The sequence below is a fragment of the Dipodomys ordii genome, unplaced genomic scaffold, assembly GCF_000151885.1.
Source record: "Dipodomys ordii isolate 6190 unplaced genomic scaffold, Dord_2.0 Scaffold162, whole genome shotgun sequence".
NCBI classification, from domain to species: domain Eukaryota; kingdom Metazoa; phylum Chordata; class Mammalia; order Rodentia; family Heteromyidae; genus Dipodomys; species Dipodomys ordii.
The window spans coordinates 2,199,781-2,220,812 of NW_012267378.1; the positions used below are offsets into that span (position 1 = coordinate 2,199,781).

The following is a 21,032-nucleotide window of genomic DNA, read 5'->3' on the forward strand; positions in this document are numbered from 1 at the left end:
CTGGCAAAAAAAAAAAAAAAAAAAGCAAGGTGGGGGCGGGGAGAGGGAAGAGAATCCTAATAGGAAGACTAAGTCTCCTGTTATCTCCTTTGTCTTCACAGCCCTATACAACTACTTAGTGCTGTTTGGGGTTGTTTGCTTTAATATTTTTTTTCACAAATAATGTAATTTGCCCCATCATTTAACCTGTATTTAGATTCATAAATGTAATCTTCCCCTGATTAAGGGAAATAGTGAAAAAAGAAAAAAAAAGTTACTGTAAGATAATGAGGCTGGTTTCCCTTTCTTCCTTCCTCCTTTTTTGCTATGAGGGATTGAACCCAGGGAGGTCCTTATGTTTGCTAGGGTAGTTGCTCTGCTTGAGCTGTGTATGCCCTCCCCACAAGAGACCTTTTTTTTTTTTGGTCCAGTTGTGGGGCCTGAACTCTGGGCCTGGGAGCTGTCCCTCAGCTCTTCAGCTCAAGGCTAGCGCTCTACCACTTGAGCCACAGTACCACTTCCAGCTTTTCTCTTTTTGCTTATGTGGTGCTGAGGAATCGAACCCAGGGCCTCAGGCATGCAAGGGAAGCGCTCTACCACTGAGCCACCTTCCCAGCCCCTCGAGAGACCTTTTTTAACTTTTTGGAATTGATACATACTAATAGATGTTTTCAGAATTGTTTTTTGTTTGCTTGTTTGATTTTAAAGCTAAGCACTTTAACATGGTTTATGTGGAACTCCTTTTAAAAAAAAAACAGCTTTTTGCGTTTCCCTAGTAGCTTTTTGAATATGTTTAGGGATGTCAAATAGAGGTCATTGAAGTTTTGGAAAAGCATAGAGACAAGTTTTGTTAGGTGGAATAGGTGATTAAATCTTGATTTACTCTTGATTTGCTATTACTACTGATAAAGTAAATCATATTAATCACATTCTAAAATATGGGCAGATAAACTGAAATGTGAAATGTTTCACATGGGCAATGTTAGATGACGTGTCTAACCTAATGGAACTATACTATAGGAGTTAAATTCACTTGAATGTATGCATTTTGGCCCAATACCATTATGTTACTATATTAGAGAATAGAGTATATAAGGTGTACCATATTTTTCTTCTTTTTGTCTTTACTAGCCTCTTATCCCTTTTTAGGCTGAGTATATGAACCGTTTTGTAGCGATAAAGACCATGAAAGTGCTTTTTCTGTTTGTTTTAGGGTTGCAAGTTTTCAACCCTTAAAAAACAAACAGTGGAGCAGGGTGCCAGTGGCTCACATCTGTAATCTTAGTTTCTCAGAAGGCTGAGATCTAAGATCATGGTTCAGAGCTACTTTGGGCAGGGAAGTCCATGAGATTTTATCTCCAATAAACTACTCAGAAAAAGCTAGAAGTAGTGTGAAGTCTCAAGTGGTGGGGCACCAGCTTTGAGCAAAAAGAAGCTGAGGGATAGCACCTAGTCCCTGAGTTCAAGCCCCAGGATCAGCACCAAAAAAAAAAAAAAAAATAGTGGCAAAGAGAGCAGTATAGTAGAAAATATTATTCAAATTATATTCCAATATTCAACTATATTTTATAAATTTACTTAGTTTGTACTAAATTTTAAAATCTGCCTTGCTCATCAGGAAGTCCTACAAACAAGCTCTCTACGACTTCTCAGGTCCCTCAAGGAACAGCTTCTCCTATCCCCAAAATTCATGGAAATAGTTTTATAACATCTACTGTCAAGGTAAGACCCTTAACTGCATTTTTTTGTGTTTTGTTAGTTTCTAAAAACAGTATACAAAGCATTGGCAAGAGTGTGTGAGTTGATGATGCAGGTTTCATAAAGTAAACTTTTTCATTAGGAAGTATCTTGAGAGGCATCTACTCCTGATGCTACCATTTCACTTTGCGTTTTCTATAGGTAGACAATGCTTCTTAGTGCTTCTATCAGATGATCACCAGCATCAGGTTGGAAACTTAGAATAGTGAGAATGTGGCCTCATTTATTTATGTATTGGAGGTAACTGTTAGAAATATTTCTTTTTTTTTTTTTTTGTCGGTCGTGGGGCCTGAACTCTGGGCCTGGGTGCTGTCCCTCAGCTCTTCACCTCAAGGCTAGCACTCTACCACTTGAACCACAGTGCCACTTCTGGCTTTTTCTGCTTATGTGGTGCTGAGAAATCGAACCCAGAGCCTCATGCATGCAAAGCAAGCACTCTACCACTGAGCCACCTTCCCAGGCCCTAGGAATATTTCTTTATAAAATGTTTATCTTATGATTAGTCTTTCCTATATTTGTATACCCAAGTAAAAGTATATTTCCTTTTCCATTTAAACCCCATAGTTACTTGCATATTTATATTGTCAGTACTAGAGGTTGAACTCAGGGCTTCATGCCCAATTGGCTTCTTGCTGGCAGTCAACCACTTGAGCCATACCTCTAGCCCCACTTACTGCTGGTTAATTGGATGGAGATGGAGTCTCAAACTATTCTGCCCCTCAGTTAGCTTTGAACTGCAGTCCTCCAGGTCTCATCCTCCTTAGTAGCTAGAACTACTGGCATAAGCCACCATACCACCTTAATGATAATTCTTTTATGCTAGTTGTGGGGCTTCAAATCAGGGCTTGGGTGCTGTCCCTGAACTCAAGGTTTGTGTTCTACCACTTTGAGCCACAGCTCCACTTCTGGTTTTCTGGTGGTTAATTGGAGATAAAGAGTCTCGCAGACTTTTCCTGCTTGGGCTGGCTTTGAACCATAATCTTTAAATTTTAGCCTCCTGGATTATAGGTGTGAGCTACCAGAACCTGGGATAATAATTCTTACCTATAAGCCCGCACCCAAAAAAAAAAAAAAAAGAATAGTTCTTCAAAACTTAGAATTCTAGGGCTGGGAAGGTGGCTCAGTGGTAGAGTGCTTGCCTTGCATGCCTGAGGCCCTGGGTTCGATTCCCCAGCACACATAAGCAAAAAGAAAAAAGCCGGAAGTGGCACTGTGGCTCAAGTGGTAGAGTGCTAGCCTTGAGCTGAAGAGCTGAGGGACAGTGCCCAGGCCCAGAGTTCAGCCCCACGACTGGATCCAAAAAAAAAAAACAAAAAACTTGGAATTCTAGTTGAGTGCTGATGTCACATGCTTATAAGCCTACCTACTCAGGAGGCTGAGGTAAGATTCAAAGTCAGCCCAGGCAGGAAAGTCTGTTAAACTCTTTATCTCCAATTAACCATCAAAAGGCTTGGAAGAAGAGTTATAGCTCAAGTAGTAGAGCACTAACCTTTAGCAAAAAAAAGCTGAGGGATGTGATTTATGTAACTGTAACTCCTCTATACAACACTTTTTTAATAACAGTTTTTTAAAAAAACAAATTCAAGGACAGTGCCCAGGCCTTGAGTTCAAGGTCCACCCACCAAAAAAAAAAAAGTTTGAGGGGACTCTAAATATAATTTGATTAACTCATAGATCAGATTACTAAATGCTTGCCTTTTGGCAAAGACATTTCCCTGCTGTTTGGTTGACTGTGTATCTTTTTTGTTGTGAGTGCCATCAATTGAAGCCTTTGAGATATAAACTCCTCTCTGAGGAACCCCGAGAATGGATATATCTGTTCTCTTGTACAACTAATACTAATCATAGCATTTCTTATTTAGATGCTAGATGGTTTTGAACTTCATTAGTTTCCTGGTCCAAAGTGTGGTTTTCCTATACAAATACAGTAAATGAATACTGTTACATGACTATGAATTGTAGCAATTTCCTTGAAGATTTTACTTTTGCAGTGTTGTTTTTTTAATTCTTGATGATCTTTTAATTCCATGCTCAAGAAATGTTCTTGACTTTGTTTCTTGCTCCCAAATTTAATTATGACAAATTGCCTCTGAAATTTACATTTTGTCTTTATGATCAAGAGGCAAACCAACTATAGTGGTTGTTTAAATTTTATTTTTTAATTTAAATAGTTGTATAAAGGGGTCACTTTTTGAGTATATTGCATCTTGGTCAATGTCACTCCTTTCATCGTTTTCCCTATAGTGGATCTGAATTGGCCTTGTTGTCTTTGCATATGCTAATTTAAGTTATTTTTGTAACAGGTTTGTCTTAATTATGTGACTAAACTATCTGAAATCACCCATTTTAACCAGATTGACTGTAAAATTGTTTTTACTTACATAGCAGGAAGATTCTTTGTTTGCATCCATGCCACCTCTTTGCCCAATTGGGAGTCACCCTAAGGTTCAAAGCCCCAAACCTATAACTGGAGGACTTGGAGCTTTTACAAAAGTGAGTATATATTTCATTGTCCCACAAGTTCATGTGGTCCTGTTAATAATTCTTCCTCCTTTTCCTTCTCCTTCTCTTTCTTTTCTTCACTGGGGCTTGAACTTAGGACCTCGAGCTCTTGGCTTTTTTGCTCAAGGCTGATATTCTACCACATGAATCATACTTAAATAGAGCTAAGAGTCTCACAGACATTTCTGCTTGGAGTGGCTTTGAACCTTGATCTCAGGCCTTAGCCTCATGAGTAGTTAAAATTACAGGTGTGAGCCTCTCGTGCCAGGCCATAATACTTCCTGTGGTGTGTTGAGTTGCTTAAGATGACCTCTGCAACATATACTGTAGTATGTCTCAACTCAGATCATTCACTAAACTGAGACATGCACTTTTTTGGAGATCACAACTGTCTTTTTTCTTTCTGTTTCCATTTGCCATCAATCTCTCAAGTGACAGAAGCATAAGATCCAGCCCAGATCTTATATTTAGTCTCTACTTTCACTGTTACAGAATATATTTAGGCAATTTTGCTATATTCCTGTGAAGTCATTCTTTATACACTAATTTTATTCATTAATTCTTTTTTTTTTTTTGGGTCCGGTAGTGGGGCCTGAACTCTGGGCCTGGGCACTGTCCCTCAGCTCTTCAGCTCAAGGCTAGCACTCTACCACTTGAGCCACAGTGCCACTTTGCTTATGTGGTGCTGAGGAATCAAATCCAGGGCTTCAGGCATGCAAGGCAAGCGCTTTACCACTGAGCCACCTTCATTAATTCTTATAAATAGGTTCCGATTCTAGTAGTAATTTTTTCTCTAATGTAGAATACTTACTCAGTGTTATTGTTATATTTATTGCAAGGTGATCATCAAACAGGAACCTGGGGAAGCTTCCCATGTGCCCACAACAGGAGCTGTCAGCCAGTCACCACTTCCTCAGTATGTGACTGTGAAAGGAGGTCACATGATAGCTGTGTCCCCTCAAAAACAGGTTATAAGTGCTGGAGAAGGAACTACCCAGTCACCGAAGATTCAGCCATCCAAGGTTTGTGTTGGGTAGGGATATAGGAAGGTCAATGTATAAATGCTTGTTGTTTGTCTAAATAGCCAACAAGTGCTAAGAAGATTGAAGATGTGAGGGTTGCTGAGTACATCCAGATCTGTGGATAACAATCCATTTGGAAAAGACAGTCAAGTAATGTTAAAACTCTATGGTCCTTAGCATCTCAACAAGAAGGGATGTCTAGGAAGACTCCAAGAAGCAAATGGATGCTGTGTCTTCTCTCTGTTAATGAATGACCAACTTCAAGGACGTGTCTTTCCATCAGATTCAAATCTAAGATGGGGGTACTATTTCACTTTTTTTCTGACAGTGAAGTGTTATAGTTTATACACCAAGCTCTGTTTGGTGAATAATTAATTGCTAGCTCTTTGGAGGGTTTATTTTCCTTATTGTTTGGAGCTACTGGAAGAATTAATGTATTGGGAGATCTATAATGTATATAGATCCAATTACCAATTATTTTAGTGTTTATGTGTTTCAGGTTCATATTTATACATAACCTTTAATTTTCCCACCACCCTGGAAGGTGGTATTTTCACTCCCATTTTATGAACAAGAAAACTGTGGCTCAGAAGGTAGCGTCCTTGAGCTAATAAATAACAGGGTCCTTAACCCAGGTCTGCCAACTCAAGACTTCTAATTCTAGAACTGGTAATCATAACTATGATCAATTATCTCTAACTTAAGCATGTTTTTAGACCATCCAGAGTAAAATTAGCTCAGGATTTGAAATTATTAGGAAGGCTTTGGGTCCTTTTTTTGAACTTAGAAGCTAGCCTGTGTAGGGAGAGCGATTTTTTTTTTTAGAGGAATACTCTAAAACTAGAAAATACTTTAGAAAATTTGTGTTTGTTTAAATAGAAAGATAAGGATTGATATAAAAAGTATTAACATTTACAGCTGGCTCTAAAATGCAAAATTGTGTGTTCAGGCCCATCTGCTGATATAAAAAGTACTAAAGGCAGATGTCGTGGTGCATGTCTGTAATTTTAGCACTTGGGAGGGTGAGGCAAGAGAATTGTGAGTTGGAGCCCTAATGGGTTATGGCGTGAGTCCATAAACAACAATAAAATAAAATAATAAAAGTATTGATAACTAGGGTCTGAATCTTCTCTGGGGCCATAAGAATCTGGATATTTAATTAGCTTTCCTCATTTTCATAGGCAAATTTAGAAACCATGAAGCTACAGCATCAAATTGAACTTAGGGTTTCTATAGCCAAAAATTAGAAATTCTCATTTGTATCCCAATACTAGCTTGTGTTGTGTAGTATTCTGTTACAGTCCTTTACTAAATCCATTGTTATCATGTAAACTTCTATTCATACTGTCTTAATCTATTTTGCTTCATCTAGAGATGTGTGGTGTTACTGATTCAGGTTTTGAATCAGTCTGGCATTGCTATTAATGCTAAGAAGATCTGGGATAGGTTACTTCCCATTTTTTTGCCACTGCATTTTACCAGTCCATTCATCAGTAATCCTGATTGTCTCATCCAATTGATACTTTACTTATTTTGGTAATATAGGACTAAGATAAAATAGTTGGATTCATGTTAGTTGGATTTATGCCCAGAAATAGCCTTCAGAGTACCCAAAAAGAAGAGCCAAGCAGAGCAATAATTGCAAAGCAGCAGCAGAGCATGAGAAAAGTCACTGTTTATCCAGGGCACTTAGTAAATGTTTCAGGCTTGAGATAGGTAGCTGTCTACAAATACAGGCTGTCTCTGGCTATTGCAGAAGTGCATTCCTAGAAACCACCCAAAAACAGAAGGGTGGAAAAAGTGGTAGTTTTCCTTCCATTCAATCTTGGCCCAACAGAAGCATAGCTTTTAAAGAAAATTAAAATAGAATTGAGGAGTTACCTTTAACATAAAAAAAAGGGAAGTCATAAAATGACTGAGCCATAAATTAATTTGTTGCAAGTCTTACTAGCTACTCATTACTTCTGACTTGGGCAGGTGATTACTTAATCTCTCTAAACCCTAGTCAGTTTGTCTGACCCCCACCCCTTCTCTCTCTTTCTTTTTTATCTGGTGAAAGGGAATATAGCCAGGCACTGCTGGTGGCTCACACCTGTATTCCTGGCTTCTCAGGAGGCTGAGATCTGAGGATCGTGGTTTGAAGCCAGCTCGGGTAGAAAACTCCGTGAGACTTTTATCTACAATAAACTACTCAGAAAAAGTTGGAAGTAGCCTGATGCTCAATTGGTAGGGCATTAGCCTAGGCCACCAAGAGGCTCAGGGACAATGCCCAGGCCCTGAGTTCAAGCCCCAGGACTGGCAAAAAAAGAAGAAGAAAAAGAAGAAAGGGAATAGTATGACCTGTCTTTCAGGTATCTTGGAGAGGGCAAGATCATGGTCTATGAAGAACCTAGTAGAGGGCCCATGCTCTTAAGTAAATAGAAACTAATGTGAGTAATCATGTATATACACATGTGCCACTACCACAAATAGTATTGAACACAAGTGGCTATAGTTTTTAATGTCTCAAGGGAAAATTGCACACAGAATTTTTCACCTTAACGCTACTAAACTTTGATTTGCCAAAGTATTCATACAACCCAAGGAAGGCAGAAATAGAAACACTAGATCAAGGTATACATCACGCTTTTTTTTCCCAGTTCTAAGGTTTGAACTCAGGACCTGGGCACTGTCTCTGAGCCTGTTTGTGCTCAGTAGTGCTTTTATCATTTGAACCACAGCACCACTTCTGGCTTTTGTTGTGATTATTGGAGATTAGTCTTACTGACTCTCCTGACCAGGGCTGGCTTCTAACTGTTATCCTCAGATCTCAGCCTTCTGAGTAGCTAGGATTACAGGTGTGAAACATTTATAACCAATACAGAACAGAGTATCTGCTCTGTAGGGCTGCAAATGTGGCTTTGTGGTAGAGTGCTTGCCTAACAGGCATGAAGCACTCGGTTCAGTTCCTCAGTACCATGTAAAAAGGAAAAGCCAGAAATGGCACTGTGGCTCAAGTGGTAGAGTGCTAGCCTTGAGCAAAAGAAGCTCAGGGACAGTGCCCAGGTCCTGAGTACAAGCCTGGGAGTGGCATAAAGAAACCAGAAGAGTATCTGCTTTGTAGAACTAGGGGAAATTGACAAGAACCAGAGAAGAATGTAGAAGGAGAAGAGGAGTTGGTCCGTGAGTTCAGGTTCTAGGCTAAATGGATTCAAAACAAAACAAAAAAACTAAATTTGCCAGGTGCTAGTGGCTCACGCCTGTAATACTAGTTACTCAGGAGGCTGAGATCTGAGGATCACTGTTTAAAGCAGGAAAGTCAGTAAGACTGTAATCTCCAATAATCACAGAAAAAAGACTCTTATCTCCAATTAACCACAAGACTCTTATCTCTAATTAACCACCAGAAAACTGGAAGTGGCGCTGTGGCTTAAGTGGTTGAGTGCTAGCACCCAGGCCCAGAGTTCAAGCCCCACTACTGACAAAAAAAAAAAGACACAAAAACAAAAGAACCCACTAATTTGGGGTTACATTGTCCCATTTCTCTTTGTGGTATCCAGATTCAGTTGTGAATTATTTTTCCTGATAGAACTCAGAAGTTCTCATTTTCAGTGTTCTAAAATGGGAGGAAGCATTCATTTTGAAGTGTTTTACTAGTTCTGCTAGTAAAGGTTGCCCTCCTGTGCTCAACTAAGAAACTCATATTTTATTAGGCTCTTGAGTTGACTATACTGGAAACTTTGACCCAAAAAGGGAAAGCACGTCAGATGGCATTGGTAGGTCCAGCACATTGTTTTTTTTTTTTAAGATCTTTGCCATTTGGTTAGTTTGGGGAAATGAAAATATGTGTAATTTAGCTTATGAAATAGATTGTTTGATATAATTAGTAGATATAAAGATTCCTATCTTTAAAAGATCAAATGCTATGACAGAAATCCAAACAGAGTCTTCAAGTCTGTTTCTGTCTCATAGAAAAAAACTAGTAATGGTTCTGTTTTGGTAGGTCTGTACATAGTCTGTACTTCTGTGCAGCCATTCTCAAATTCCGTTTTCAGTTTGTGGATTGAGGTAAGGACTCCCATCTCATGCTAGCAAAAAAAAAAAAGGATAAGGGGAAACTGAGGGCAGTTAGAACCCTAGGTTGTTCTTATTGCTTCTGCTCACATCTCTGTAGCCACCTAGAAGTACAAGAGGGTTGGGACATACAGTCATTATCCTACATGGATGGCTCCCATTAAAAATTGGAATTCTTTTCTCTGTTCCAGAGACAGAAGGAGGCCAGGCATAGCAGCACACAACTGTAATACTGAGGCAGAAGGGTTGTGAGTTTGAGGCCAGCCTTTGCTACATAGCCAAACCTCATTTTAAATTAACATAAAAACAGAGTGAGAGAGAAAGGAGGAGAGAATAAATGCTGGGATTCAACTAACAGTTTCTGCTCCTCAACTTCCCTCTTTTTTTTTTAAACTTTAAGGAACTTAATAGGAAAAAAAATGTTCATGTATAGAAAAGTTCCAGTTTGGTTAGAATGGTTTTTTGGGTTTTTTTCCAAATATACAGGAATGACAGGAATAACCTTACCCAGCTGTGTGCCATAGCAAACTTCCCAGTTCTTTGGAGAATAAGGCTAAGACAGAAAAAAACCATGTAGAGTCGGGTGCTGGTGGCTCACACGGGATTACAGGAGGCTGGGTTCTGAGGACTGCGGTTCAAAGCCAGCCCGGGCAGGAAAAGTCATGAAACTTTTATCTCCAGTTAACCCAGAAAACCAGAAGTGGCACTGTGGTTCAAGTGGTAGGGCTCTTACCTTGAGCTGCAGAGCTGAGGGACAGTGCTCAGGCCGAGTTCAAGCCCCACGTCCAACCAAAAAAAAAAAAAGATATTACTGTTATTTTGGGGCTGGGAAGGTGGCTCAGTGGTAAAGCGCTTGCCTTGCATGCTTGAGGCCCTGGGTTCGATTCTTTAGCACCACATAAGCAAAAAAAAAAAAAAATCCAGAAGTGGTGCTGTGGCTCAAGTGGTAGAGTGTTAGTCTTGAGCTGAAGAGCTGAGGGACAGCACCCAGGCTCAGAATTCAGGCCCATGACCAGACCCAAAACAAAACAAAAAGTTCAGGGGGGAGAAACTACACATGATCCTAGATCTTGGAAGGATACTAGCCTGGGCCATATAGTAAGTTCCAGGTCACCTGGATATATAGTAAAATCTTGTCTTTTTAAAGTCTTAAATATTTACTTGGTCAGTATCAGGGTATTTTTTTCAGGTTTCATTTTCTTGTTATTTTGTTTTTGTGTGGGTACTAGGGCTTGAACTCGCGACCTTTAGCTAAGCTTTCTGCTCCTAGGTAGTATTTACCATTCGAGCTACCCTGTTTCCAGCTTTTTGCTGGTTAATTGGAGGTAAGAGTCTTTCCTATTTGCCCCAGCTGGCTTCAAACCAAGATCCTTAGATCTCAGCATCCTGAGTAGTGAAGATTACTGGCATGAGCCTGTATCACAAAGCAAGTTTCATTGTTGGTTTTGTTTTGTTTTGTTTTCCTGTCATGGGGCTTGAACTCAGGGCCTGGGCACTGTCTCTGAGCTTTTGCTCAAAGCTAGTGTTCTACCACTAGAGCCACAGCACCACTTTGTTTTTTTTCTGTTTATGGGGTACTGAGGAATCAAACCCAGGGCTTCACGCATGCTAGACAAGCACTACCACTGAGCCACATTCCCAGCCTGTTTCCTTGTTGTTGAAGGTAATGAAATTACAAACAAAATGAGGCTTTATCTCATCAATTGCAATTCATTTTTCCCTCAAGTTGAAATCCTTTCTGAGTTCTCTTCTCATTTATGTTGGTGAAAGATTTGAGGGCTAGCTGGAGAACTGATTTTATTTATATATATATTTGTAGTATGGGATTTGAATTCAGGGCCTTGTACTTAATAGTGGCAGGTGCTCTGCCTCTTGAATCATGTTCACAGCCCTTTTTGCTTTCATTACTTTGCAGGTAGTATCTCATATTTATGCTTAGGCTGCCCTGTCATTCTTGTATTTATGATTTTCTGTAATTAACAATGACAAGTATGTGCCACCACAACCAACTATATTATTTAAGATAGAGTATGTATAACTTTATGCCCACATTGGCCTCAAACTGTGATCCTCCCAATCTCTGCTTTCCAAGTAACTAGGATTATAGGCATGAGTCACACTGTATCCAGCTAAATCTCCCCAATTTTCTATTAAAAAACAAAAACCCAAAACTCATTACTTAAAGTTCTGAAAACTATCTTGAGTTCAAGCCAACAGTACTTAAGATTTTAATATTATAATATCTAAAATGTGAACAATATTGTTGTCTCACGTCTGTCCAGGCAACCTTGCTCAGGGACTGAATTAGGCTCTTATCTATTCTCTCCAGGTCTTTGCCTTGTTCTTTGCTAGAACACAGTAGCTGCTTTGTTTCAGAACTCTCAAAGGCACTGTGCAAAATAACACTGCCAGACTTTTTCTCTGTGTTTTGAACAGGTTGTTGGGGTGCCTGTTGGGTCTGCCTTACCATCAACAGTAAAGCAGGCTGTGGCCATCAGTGGTAGCCAAATCCTTGTAGCCAAGACCAGCTCTTCTGTTGCCAAAGCAGTTGGTCCAAAGCAAGTAGTGACCCAAGGAGTTGCCAAAGCCATTGTGAGTGGAGGTGGAGGAACCATTGTTGCTCAGCCAGTGCAGACCATAACCAAGGCTCAAGTCACTGCCACTGGACCTCAGAAGAGTGGATCCCAGGGCTCAGGTAACTGATCCTAATTGGGGACCATGTTAACAGCATCTCTGCCAGAATTTGCTTTGCTAATTTTATTTGGTATTAGATTAGGGCAGTCTAATCAGCTATTGCTATCAGAAGTATACAGAAACATTCCATTCCATAGAAATGTATAATGAAACGTAAAGCAAACTACTTATAAGTAGTTTGTATTTATATGAGTGTAAGTATATTAAAAATTGAAAATATTTCCTGATACTTCTTTCAGGTCGAAAGAATAATTCTCATCTGTTTTCATCCCCAGTTGGGTTGTATTTCAGGTTTAAATCCTTGTATGAGCATTTGCTACAACCATTTTGAGATGTTTGAGTTTTCTACCAAATAGAACTTTGAACCATTTGAATATATTTTAGTCGTGTGTGTGTGTGTGTCTGTGTGTGTCTGTGTGTGTCTGTGTGTGTGTCTGTCCGTCCGTCCGTCCGGTCGTGGGGCCTGAACTCTGGGCCTAGGCACTATCCCTCAGCTCTTCAGCTCAAGGCTAGCACTCTACCACTTGAGCCACAGCACCACTTCCTGCTTTTTTCGTTTTGCTGATGTGGTGCTGAGGAATCGAACCCAGGGCCTCATGCGTGCAAGGCAAGCGCTCTACCACTGAGCCACCTTCCCGGCCCTATTTTAGTCCTTAATGTATTGTTTCTTTGATAGCCTGAAAGAAATACCTTAAGACATTGTTTGTTTTTGAAGGTCTAAATGAGGCCAAATAACTGTTACAGTGAGTTAGAGGGGATAGAAAGCAGTAAATAGCCAGGCGCTAGTGGCTCCTGCCTGTAATACTAGCTACTTGGGAGGCTGAGATTTGAGTATCATGATTCAAAGCCAGCCGGGGCAGGAAAGTCTATGAGACTTATCTCCAATAAACCACCAGAAAACCAGAAGTGGTGCTTTGGCTCAAGTGGTAGAGTGCTAGCCTTGAGCTGAACAATTCAGGGACATTGCCTAGGCCTAGAGTTCAAGCCCCAGGACTGACAAAAAGAAAGAAAGGAAGCAAGCAAGCAAGCAATAAATATCCAAAACAGATTTTAGAAGTGATCAAATGCTGGTGGTGGTCCAGTCCATGTATGGTATTAAAAATAAGTACATGAGGAAGTAGAGCTGTGGCTCAAAAGTAGTAGAGCACTAGCCTTGATTGAAAGAACTCAGGACATCACCCAAGCTCTGAGTTCGAGCCCAACCAACAAAAAAGCTGTAAGTGCATGAGAGCTGTGCATGGTAGCTCATATTTGTAACCTCAGCACTTGGAAAGCTGAAGCCTTAGAATTGGGAGTTCCAGGTTAATCTAGATTACATAATAAGATTGTATCTCCAAACACAAGGAACTGGAGCACGGTAGCTCATGGTAGCTATAGCTACATAGCTCATGACTATAAAGCTACCCAGGAGGTTGAGATCTGAGGATCATGGTTTAAAACAAGCCTGGGTGGTAAAGTGTATGAGACTCTTGCCCAGCAAAAGCTGTAAAGTAGAGGTGTGGCTGAAGCGCTAGAATGCCAGTCCTGAGCTAAAAAGTCAAGCCAGAGTACAAGGCTGCAGTACTAACAGACACACACAACTAAAACCATACATGAGATAGTTTGGAAGAAATGTTCTCTGGAGTTTTTAAGGAAATCAAATAGCTGAGAAGACAGAGAATAAAATAAGTCATGTACAATGTTGACACTGACATTGACAAATTCTTAGTGTAAGAGCAAAACCTAATCAGGATTTGGTATTTAGTTATGAAAGAGAATTGTGATTTCATAATATATATATATATATGCATGCCATTTCTTGACTGACAGCATGTCTGAGTTCTTAAAAGTAAGGGATGCCAGAAATGTTGTTTTAAATCAGTAAATTCAGTAAATTCTTTGTGCCTTTCTGGGGCTTGACCTCAGGACCTGTGCACTGTCCCTAAGCTTTTGTCCTTAAGGCTAGCACTCTACCACTTAAAGCACAGCTCCACTTTCAGCTTTTTTGGTGTTTAGAGATGAGAGTTCCATAAACTTTCCTGTCTGGGCCAGCTTCAAACCATGATCCTTAGATCTTAGCCTGTTGAGTAGCTAGGATTACCAGCATGAGCTACCAGTGCTAGGCCACTAAATTCCATTCTTACTAGATATTGACTAACAGAACTTTAAACAAATGGGGGTAATGTATATTTATCCATAGATGTCATCATGTCAGTGATTATGTAAGTAACGAAAATCTGATGTTACAACTTAAGTGGTAGTGTGTACTTAGTGTGCCATGCCCTGGGCTCAACACCTAGCAGTGGTAATAACACCTATGTAAACTAGAATTGTTCTGGGCAAAACCAAGACAATGATCAGCCTACTTATATGCAAGATAAATTAATTTGTAGAAAATCCTTCTGGTGTGGAAGTTACTTTTTAGTTAACAAGATATTTAAGAAAGAAATATAATCCTTAAAAAGCACCTAGGAACAACTTAAGTATACTTTTTATGTTTTAAATAACTATTTTACTGTATAATTTTAGAGTGTTAATGTTCTAGTTATCTTAAAGGTTTTCCTCTTCTCCCCTCTCCACCATTTTAGTGATGGCAACACTGCAACTACCAGCCACAAATTTGGCCAATTTGGCAAATTTACCTCCAGGCACTAAACTCTACCTTACTACGAACAGCAAGAATCCTTCGGGAAAAGGAAAACTGCTGCTGATTCCTCAAGGAGCCATCCTGCGAGCAACCAACAATGCTAGTTAGTCCATCAATAAATCATTTGGTCCTTGGGTTTCTAGGTGTGTTCATCTCTGGCTAAGGGGTCGTCCTTAACTGCTCTAGGAACTATTTTTATAATTCTTTTTGGTGGTGTAATCACATTTGCCCTGGAAGATTTAAAACATACACTTAGTCACTGGTGGCTCATTCCTGTAATCCTATGTACTCAAGAGGCTGGAGATCATAGAATCTCTGTTTGAATCCAGCCTGGGCAGGAAAGTTCTGTGAAACTCTTATCTCTCCAACTAATCACCAAGAAGTGGAGCTATGGCTCAAGTGGGTAGAACACTAGCCTTGAGCAAAAAAGCTCAAGGACAGCACCCAGGCCCTGAGTTCAAGCCCCAGAATTGGCACAAAAACAAACTTAACAATACAGATAATCTAACTAGAAGTATTTTTAAATAACCATCATTTTAGGAGGTACTACTGTTATTTTGGGCTTTCCTAAACAGTTTTGGATCAGGGGTAGGTCACACTGGAGAAGTATGGCAATTCAGGCTGTGTTAGGAGAAAACTCTCTAGTTATACCTGAAGGAATGTCCATTTTCAGCTGGAAGTCTGTTTTCACCTTAAATGGGATAGAATACAATTGGAATCAATGTCTTCATTTGCCATCATTTAAACATATTGGCTAGGTTTAGAGATGAAAAAAGAAACTGAGAGAACCAGTGTGAGTGTTTTTGAGAAGGAAAGGCCAATTATTTTTCTCTGAATCAGAAATGGAGTAGCATGGCAATCAGACTTGTTTGAAAGAGACACCCTATCTACTAACAAACCATTGTGAATGTACCTAATATTGCCTGATCTTGGAGAGTAAGCATGGTTGGACTTGGCTACCAAATTAAAACTAAACTAGTTGCTGTTATTCTCTGGTGTGTTGTTACCATTCTTATCCTGAGTAGTAGGAGGTTGAAAAAGCAAGGTAAGGACAGTGTAGTATCCAGATTTACCCAGAAAGCTACTTAGATTTTGTGATATTCTCAAGGTCAAAATAAATAATTGGAAATTTCTTCCCAATAATCACCAAAAATAAGGTGGGAAGGAAAACAATATATTGAGTAAATATTTATAGCTCAGGTAGCTCATCTATATATCCTCGCTAAAACAAAAACAAAATTCTGTAGGCTTTGAAATAGAATGTGAAGAACAAAAGAGGATAAGACTCAGTAGTTAGCCAGAGTACTGGTGGCTCACGCCTGGAATCCTAGCTTCTCAGGAAGCTTGAGATCTGAGGATCATGGTTCAAAGTTTGTGAGACTCATCTCCAATAAACCACTAGAAAACTGGAAGTGGTGCTGTGGCTCAAGTGGTAGAGCACTTGCCTTGAGCTGAAGAGCTGAGGGACAGCACCCATGCCCAGATTTCAAGCCCCATGACCAACAAAAACAGAACAAAACAAAAAAGACACAGTAGTTAAAAGGAGCTAAAAAATGTCCATATCAGGCTTCCCTCACAGATTTCATCATTGTATTGAGAGCTGGAATACTCAGCTGGCAATTGAAAGTATGGGCTAATATGCTTATTTATAGTATGTGCTTAGGACCAGAAGCGTTGTAGATATCAGAGTTTGTATTTTGAACTACTTGCAGACTTTACCAATTGAGCATCCATAATCCAAATACTTGAAATCCCAAATGCTCTAAAATTCAAAACTTTTTAATATTCTTTAGTGCTAAAAAAAATTTGGATTTTAGGTGTACAGAATAATGCTCAACCTATAACTAGATTTCAGTCATATCTTTTGGGGTTTTTTTGTGGATTTTTTTTTTTCCTGTTGTAGGGCTTTAACTCAGGGCCTGGGCACTGTCCCTGAACTCTTTTGCTCAGGGCTAGCACTCTGCCACTTTGAGCCACAGCTCCAGTTCCAGTTTTTGAGTGGTTAATTAGAAATAAGGGTTGCATGGGGACTTTTCTGCATGGGCTGGCTTTGAGCCTCCATCCTTATATCTCAGCCTCCTGAATAGCTAGGATTACAGGTGTGAGCCACCAGTGCCCAGTAGGAAATTCTTATTGTCATAGTTAATAGGAGGAGGCAGAAAGGAATGATGGCACATGAGAAGTCTGTTTAGGCTTGCCTGCCTTTTCTGTATAGATTTTTCTTTGTACTTCTCATGATTGCTGTCACTCACTGCATTGGTAGACCTCCAGTCCAGCTCAGCAGCCAGCAGTGGTGGCAGCGCAGGAGGAGGAGGAAGTGGAGGCAGCAGTGGCGGTGGAGCAGGAGGAACCCAGAGTACCACCAGCCCTGGAGGAATCTCCCAACACCTGACTTACACCTCCTACATCCTCAAGCAAACTCCCCAGGTCTGGTCACTTGTGCTTAATCTTAGCAATCCTACACCTGTCTGACAGTTACCTTTAATTATGATTGATTTACATTTGCTACTTTGAGATCAGGGATCAACACTAACATTTTAGCCATATTAGAACTCTATATTATTTAGGGCTTGTCCAGATCTTCCTTCCCCAAAGAAAGATTTCCACTATGCTAATTGAAATTTTGCTCTTCAAAGGTTATAACCAAAGAGAATCAAACTATGTTGAAGTTAGATTGGATACAATAGAACAGATTCCTGCTGTTCCCTGTGTCACAGAAGTCTTCCTTTCCAGGTCTTGCAGAGGATGGATAATTTATCTGACTGATTAAATTGAGTTTTTGAGAACTAGCTTGCAAAACTCAAGTTTACATCATATTGGTCTAACTACTATGCAAAGTTGGAGAAGTGGGGATGCTTCTAACTTACTGATACTCTTCAGTTATAGTGACTCAATTATAAAATGAAGGGGAGAACATTGATTGGTACCTTGTGATATAAAGGGTCAGCAACTCATTTGAATTCAACAAATTCTGGTTTCTTTCTTTTTTCTTTACCTAACTTAGGGGACATTTTTAGTTGGCCAGCCATCACCCCAGACATCTGGAAAACAACTGACTACTGGGTCAGTGGTCCAAGGTACCCTGGGAGTCAGCACATCTTCTGCACAGGGACAACAGACACTGAAAGTCATCTCTGGACAGAAAACCACTTTGTTTACTCAGGTGAATGCACACCTGTATATTTCTAATATGCCGTGATATGTATCTTTTAGACATAATTTTTTAGCTTCTCTCTTATACAACCTCAAAAAAGTTTTAAAGAAGTTTACATAAGAAAATAAACAATGTGCTACTCGCTGCTCATTTTGGCAACTGATACATGCAAGGATGACATGAAGATTCACAAAACATTTCATATTAAATGAACAAATAATGAAATAGTGGTCAAAGCTAAAATAATTACATTTCAAGTTTGGGAAAATGATTACGCAGGTACACAAATGATATACTCCTATACAGTTAATAAAGCTAGGTATAAATTTAATAGTGAAAGCAAAATTAGAAAAAACAAGAAAAATTATCAGTCACAAAATCACAGTATCTGTGAGAAAAAATTTAAAAATGACTTTTCCTTAAGGAAACAAAGATTCCTTGACTATGTGTGTATGCAGATGTGTGCACAGCCTTCCCATACAGAGCTTTATGCTCTTGCTTGGCTTTTTTGCTCAAGTGTGGCACTGTACCACTTCAGCCACACCTCCACTTCTGTGGGGTTTTTTTACACTTCCGACTTTTTGTTGGTTAATTAGAGACAGGGTCTCTCAGATTTACCTACCCTTGCTGGCTTCAAACCTGCTCAGATTTCAGTTTCCTGAGTAGCTAAAATTACAGGTTTGAGCCACCAGCACCCAGCTTAATTGTAAGTTTTTTTTCCTAAAATTTACCTGAAGTCTGATATATCGTAATAGATGGCAGCACACTATTGATACAATTAGTGCTATAGCACTTACTGAGAGTTCTGCATCCTGTTTCTGTAGCTTTTTTTTTTTTCAGGTAAGGGGTAGGTTTAATTCATTGTTCTGGCTGGCACCAGGCCATGTTGGCACTCCATGCCGCTGGGAAGGGCCTGGGAAAGAGAGCTGGGAAAAAGAGAGTCTGGGCCTGGGCTAGGCCTTATCTAGTGTATGGCCACATCAAATTCAGATGTGACCTCAGCGGATGCAGATGTGACCTCTTCCAGGTGTGCCAGTTGCCTAGGTAACGCAGGTACTGGGTGGAGACTTCGCTGCGAGGAGGGTGGAGTCTGCTTGCCATCCAGGAGCGGACCTTACATTCCAGCCTTTTAATAATCATGAAATAGGGTGCGGATTCTCTCTGGCTACTTCCTGCTGACAAGGGGCATTAATGTTGGGGTAAAAGGCTAGAATTTGGTCCCCTCCCAGAGAAGGCAGCGAGCAGCAGGTGTCCCTTGGTGGTGTGAGTCCTTAGATGAAGTCTGGAGAAGTCTCATGAGGCATTGAGGGGCTGGAAAAAAAATACTAAAGAGCAAATAAATGGCAAGAGGAAGGACTTGGGGCTGAAAATGTTGGTAGAAATGTCCCTGGCTACTTCTGACATCTGGTGACTTCAGGTAGAGAAGTCAGGTGACAAAGGCAAGAATATAAATTCCTGTTATTAGGTAGACAGGTATAGAAATTGGATGGGCAGGCTTCTTATTTCTACTGACCTCCCAGCTCTGGTTAATTTTGAAAGCGCAGGCACAAAGTAGCTGATGTGACCTCATCTCCTCTTACTGCTTTCTATGTTCCCTTCTTCCCCAGACTGGCTGAGTGTAGGTGCTCGTTGCTGGGATGGCTTGTCCCAGTTGGTATTCAAGGAGGTTTGAACTCAAGGCCTGGGCACTGTCCCTGAGCACTTCTGCTCAAGGCTAGTGCTCTACCATGTTGAGTTACAGTACCACTTCCAGTGTTTGGCTTGTTAGAGATAAGAGTCTTGAGCCTTGCTTCCAGCCTGGCTCTTTGAAGGTTAATTGGGAGATGGAGACTTAGGGATTTTTCAGCCTGGGCTGGCTTTGAACTGCAGTCTTTGCCACAAAAGCCCTTTATTATTTCCAATTAAAGCAACAAAGAGATCAAGTAGAATAAGCAGAGTTTACCTGGTTCTTATCAAGAATTGCCACCAAATATTCTGAAATGACAAAACTCATTGGGTGTGAGAATCTTAGCACAGATATGCCCAATATTTTAGAGTCATGTAGTCAGTGCTAGAATACACAACACAAAAAAGGCAAAACTCAAAACCTAAAATTTTGACAACGTTTAGACATCTTTGCTAACAAAGCACATCAGATGGTTGGGCTTCAATTACCAGGGCTGAAAAGAGCAACTTGTTAGCAAGGCACCTTAGAATAGATGGAGTAGTAAGCTTGGTGGAAGGTTAAGGGTCAGATGGGGCCAAACCCTTAACCCACCATGTGGCCAAGATGGCGAATTTCTGAAAAAATGCAAAGAAACCCTGAACAAGTAGGTCAAGCCTACATTGGCTAGCCTTTGAGAGGGAACCTAGAGGGGGGTCCCCGGGACCCAGCCTGCATCGCACTCTTCAGGGCACAAGCCAAAAGAGAAAAGGGAGAAAGAGAAAGGGAGAGATAGGGAAAGTTGGACATGACTGGCAGAGAAAGAGCAAAGAGAGCCTGAAAGTAAACAGACTTCTGACCATTTACCATTGCAGTGGCAAAAACTATCTACAGGGCTGGGAAGGTGGCTCAGTGGTAGAGTGCTTGCCTTGCAATGCATGAGGCCCTGGGTTCGATTCCTCAGCACCACATAAGCAAAAAGAAAAAAGCCGGAAGTGCGCTGTGGCTCAAGTGGTAGAGCGCTAGCCTTGAGCTGAAATGCTGAGGGACAGCGCCCAGGCCCAGAGTTCAGGCCCCACAACCGGACCCCCCCAAAAAAAAAACTGTCTACATCTGAGAATGGCATAAAAAGTAGGCGCTCTGGCTTTCCAGGGAGTGCAGGAGGCGTTTCAAAGGGGTTTCACCGCTTGGGCGTGATTCGCAGCACACCATTAAATGTGTAGGGAGTCATTCTTGTGAGTGAAGGAGAGCTGACCAGGCAGAAGTGGCATCCCAATTTCCCCTAGAGCCCTCTAGAGAGAAATGGCCAAGCCCCCAAAACCAAGCATCCTCGGCTTCAGAGGTGACCGGCCTTTCAGCTAAAGGTCGTAGGAGCTCTCTGGCATTGGTACCACGCTTGGACAGAGACTGAGCAACAGAGAGAGAGCCATAGAGAGTAGTTTCACTCACCAGAGTAGAGAAGTGGTGTGGACGTGGATGTGAAGGCAGCAATGGTATCAGTGTGCTGTGTCTGCAGCAGACAGATGGGTTCACAAAAGGCCGCCAGAACTGTGGGTATTCCTCAGAGCAAAAAAGGGAAAAATAAAAACAAACAAAAAACGG

The 21,032-nt window shown here is 40.6% G+C and overlaps 1 protein-coding gene across 2 annotated transcripts in view; it reads left to right on the forward strand.

Annotated features, from left to right (window-relative positions):
• Positions 1 to 21,032, forward strand: part of Yeats2 (YEATS domain containing 2) — an 84,398-nt gene that overhangs the window by 33,120 nt on the left and 30,246 nt on the right. The window contains exons 9-15 of one of the 2 annotated variants that reach the window (XM_013033072.1): positions 1,598 to 1,701; positions 4,123 to 4,230; positions 5,079 to 5,261; positions 11,751 to 12,009; positions 14,576 to 14,737; positions 16,898 to 17,061; positions 17,639 to 17,797. In XM_013033072.1, coding sequence (XP_012888526.1) covers positions 1,598 to 1,701; positions 4,123 to 4,230; positions 5,079 to 5,261; positions 11,751 to 12,009; positions 14,576 to 14,737; positions 16,898 to 17,061; positions 17,639 to 17,797 — 1,139 coding nt within the window. The remainder of the gene's footprint in view (positions 1 to 1,597; positions 1,702 to 4,122; positions 4,231 to 5,078; positions 5,262 to 11,750; positions 12,010 to 14,575; positions 14,738 to 16,897; positions 17,062 to 17,638; positions 17,798 to 21,032) is intronic. The other variant, XM_013033074.1, reaches the window with a different exon arrangement.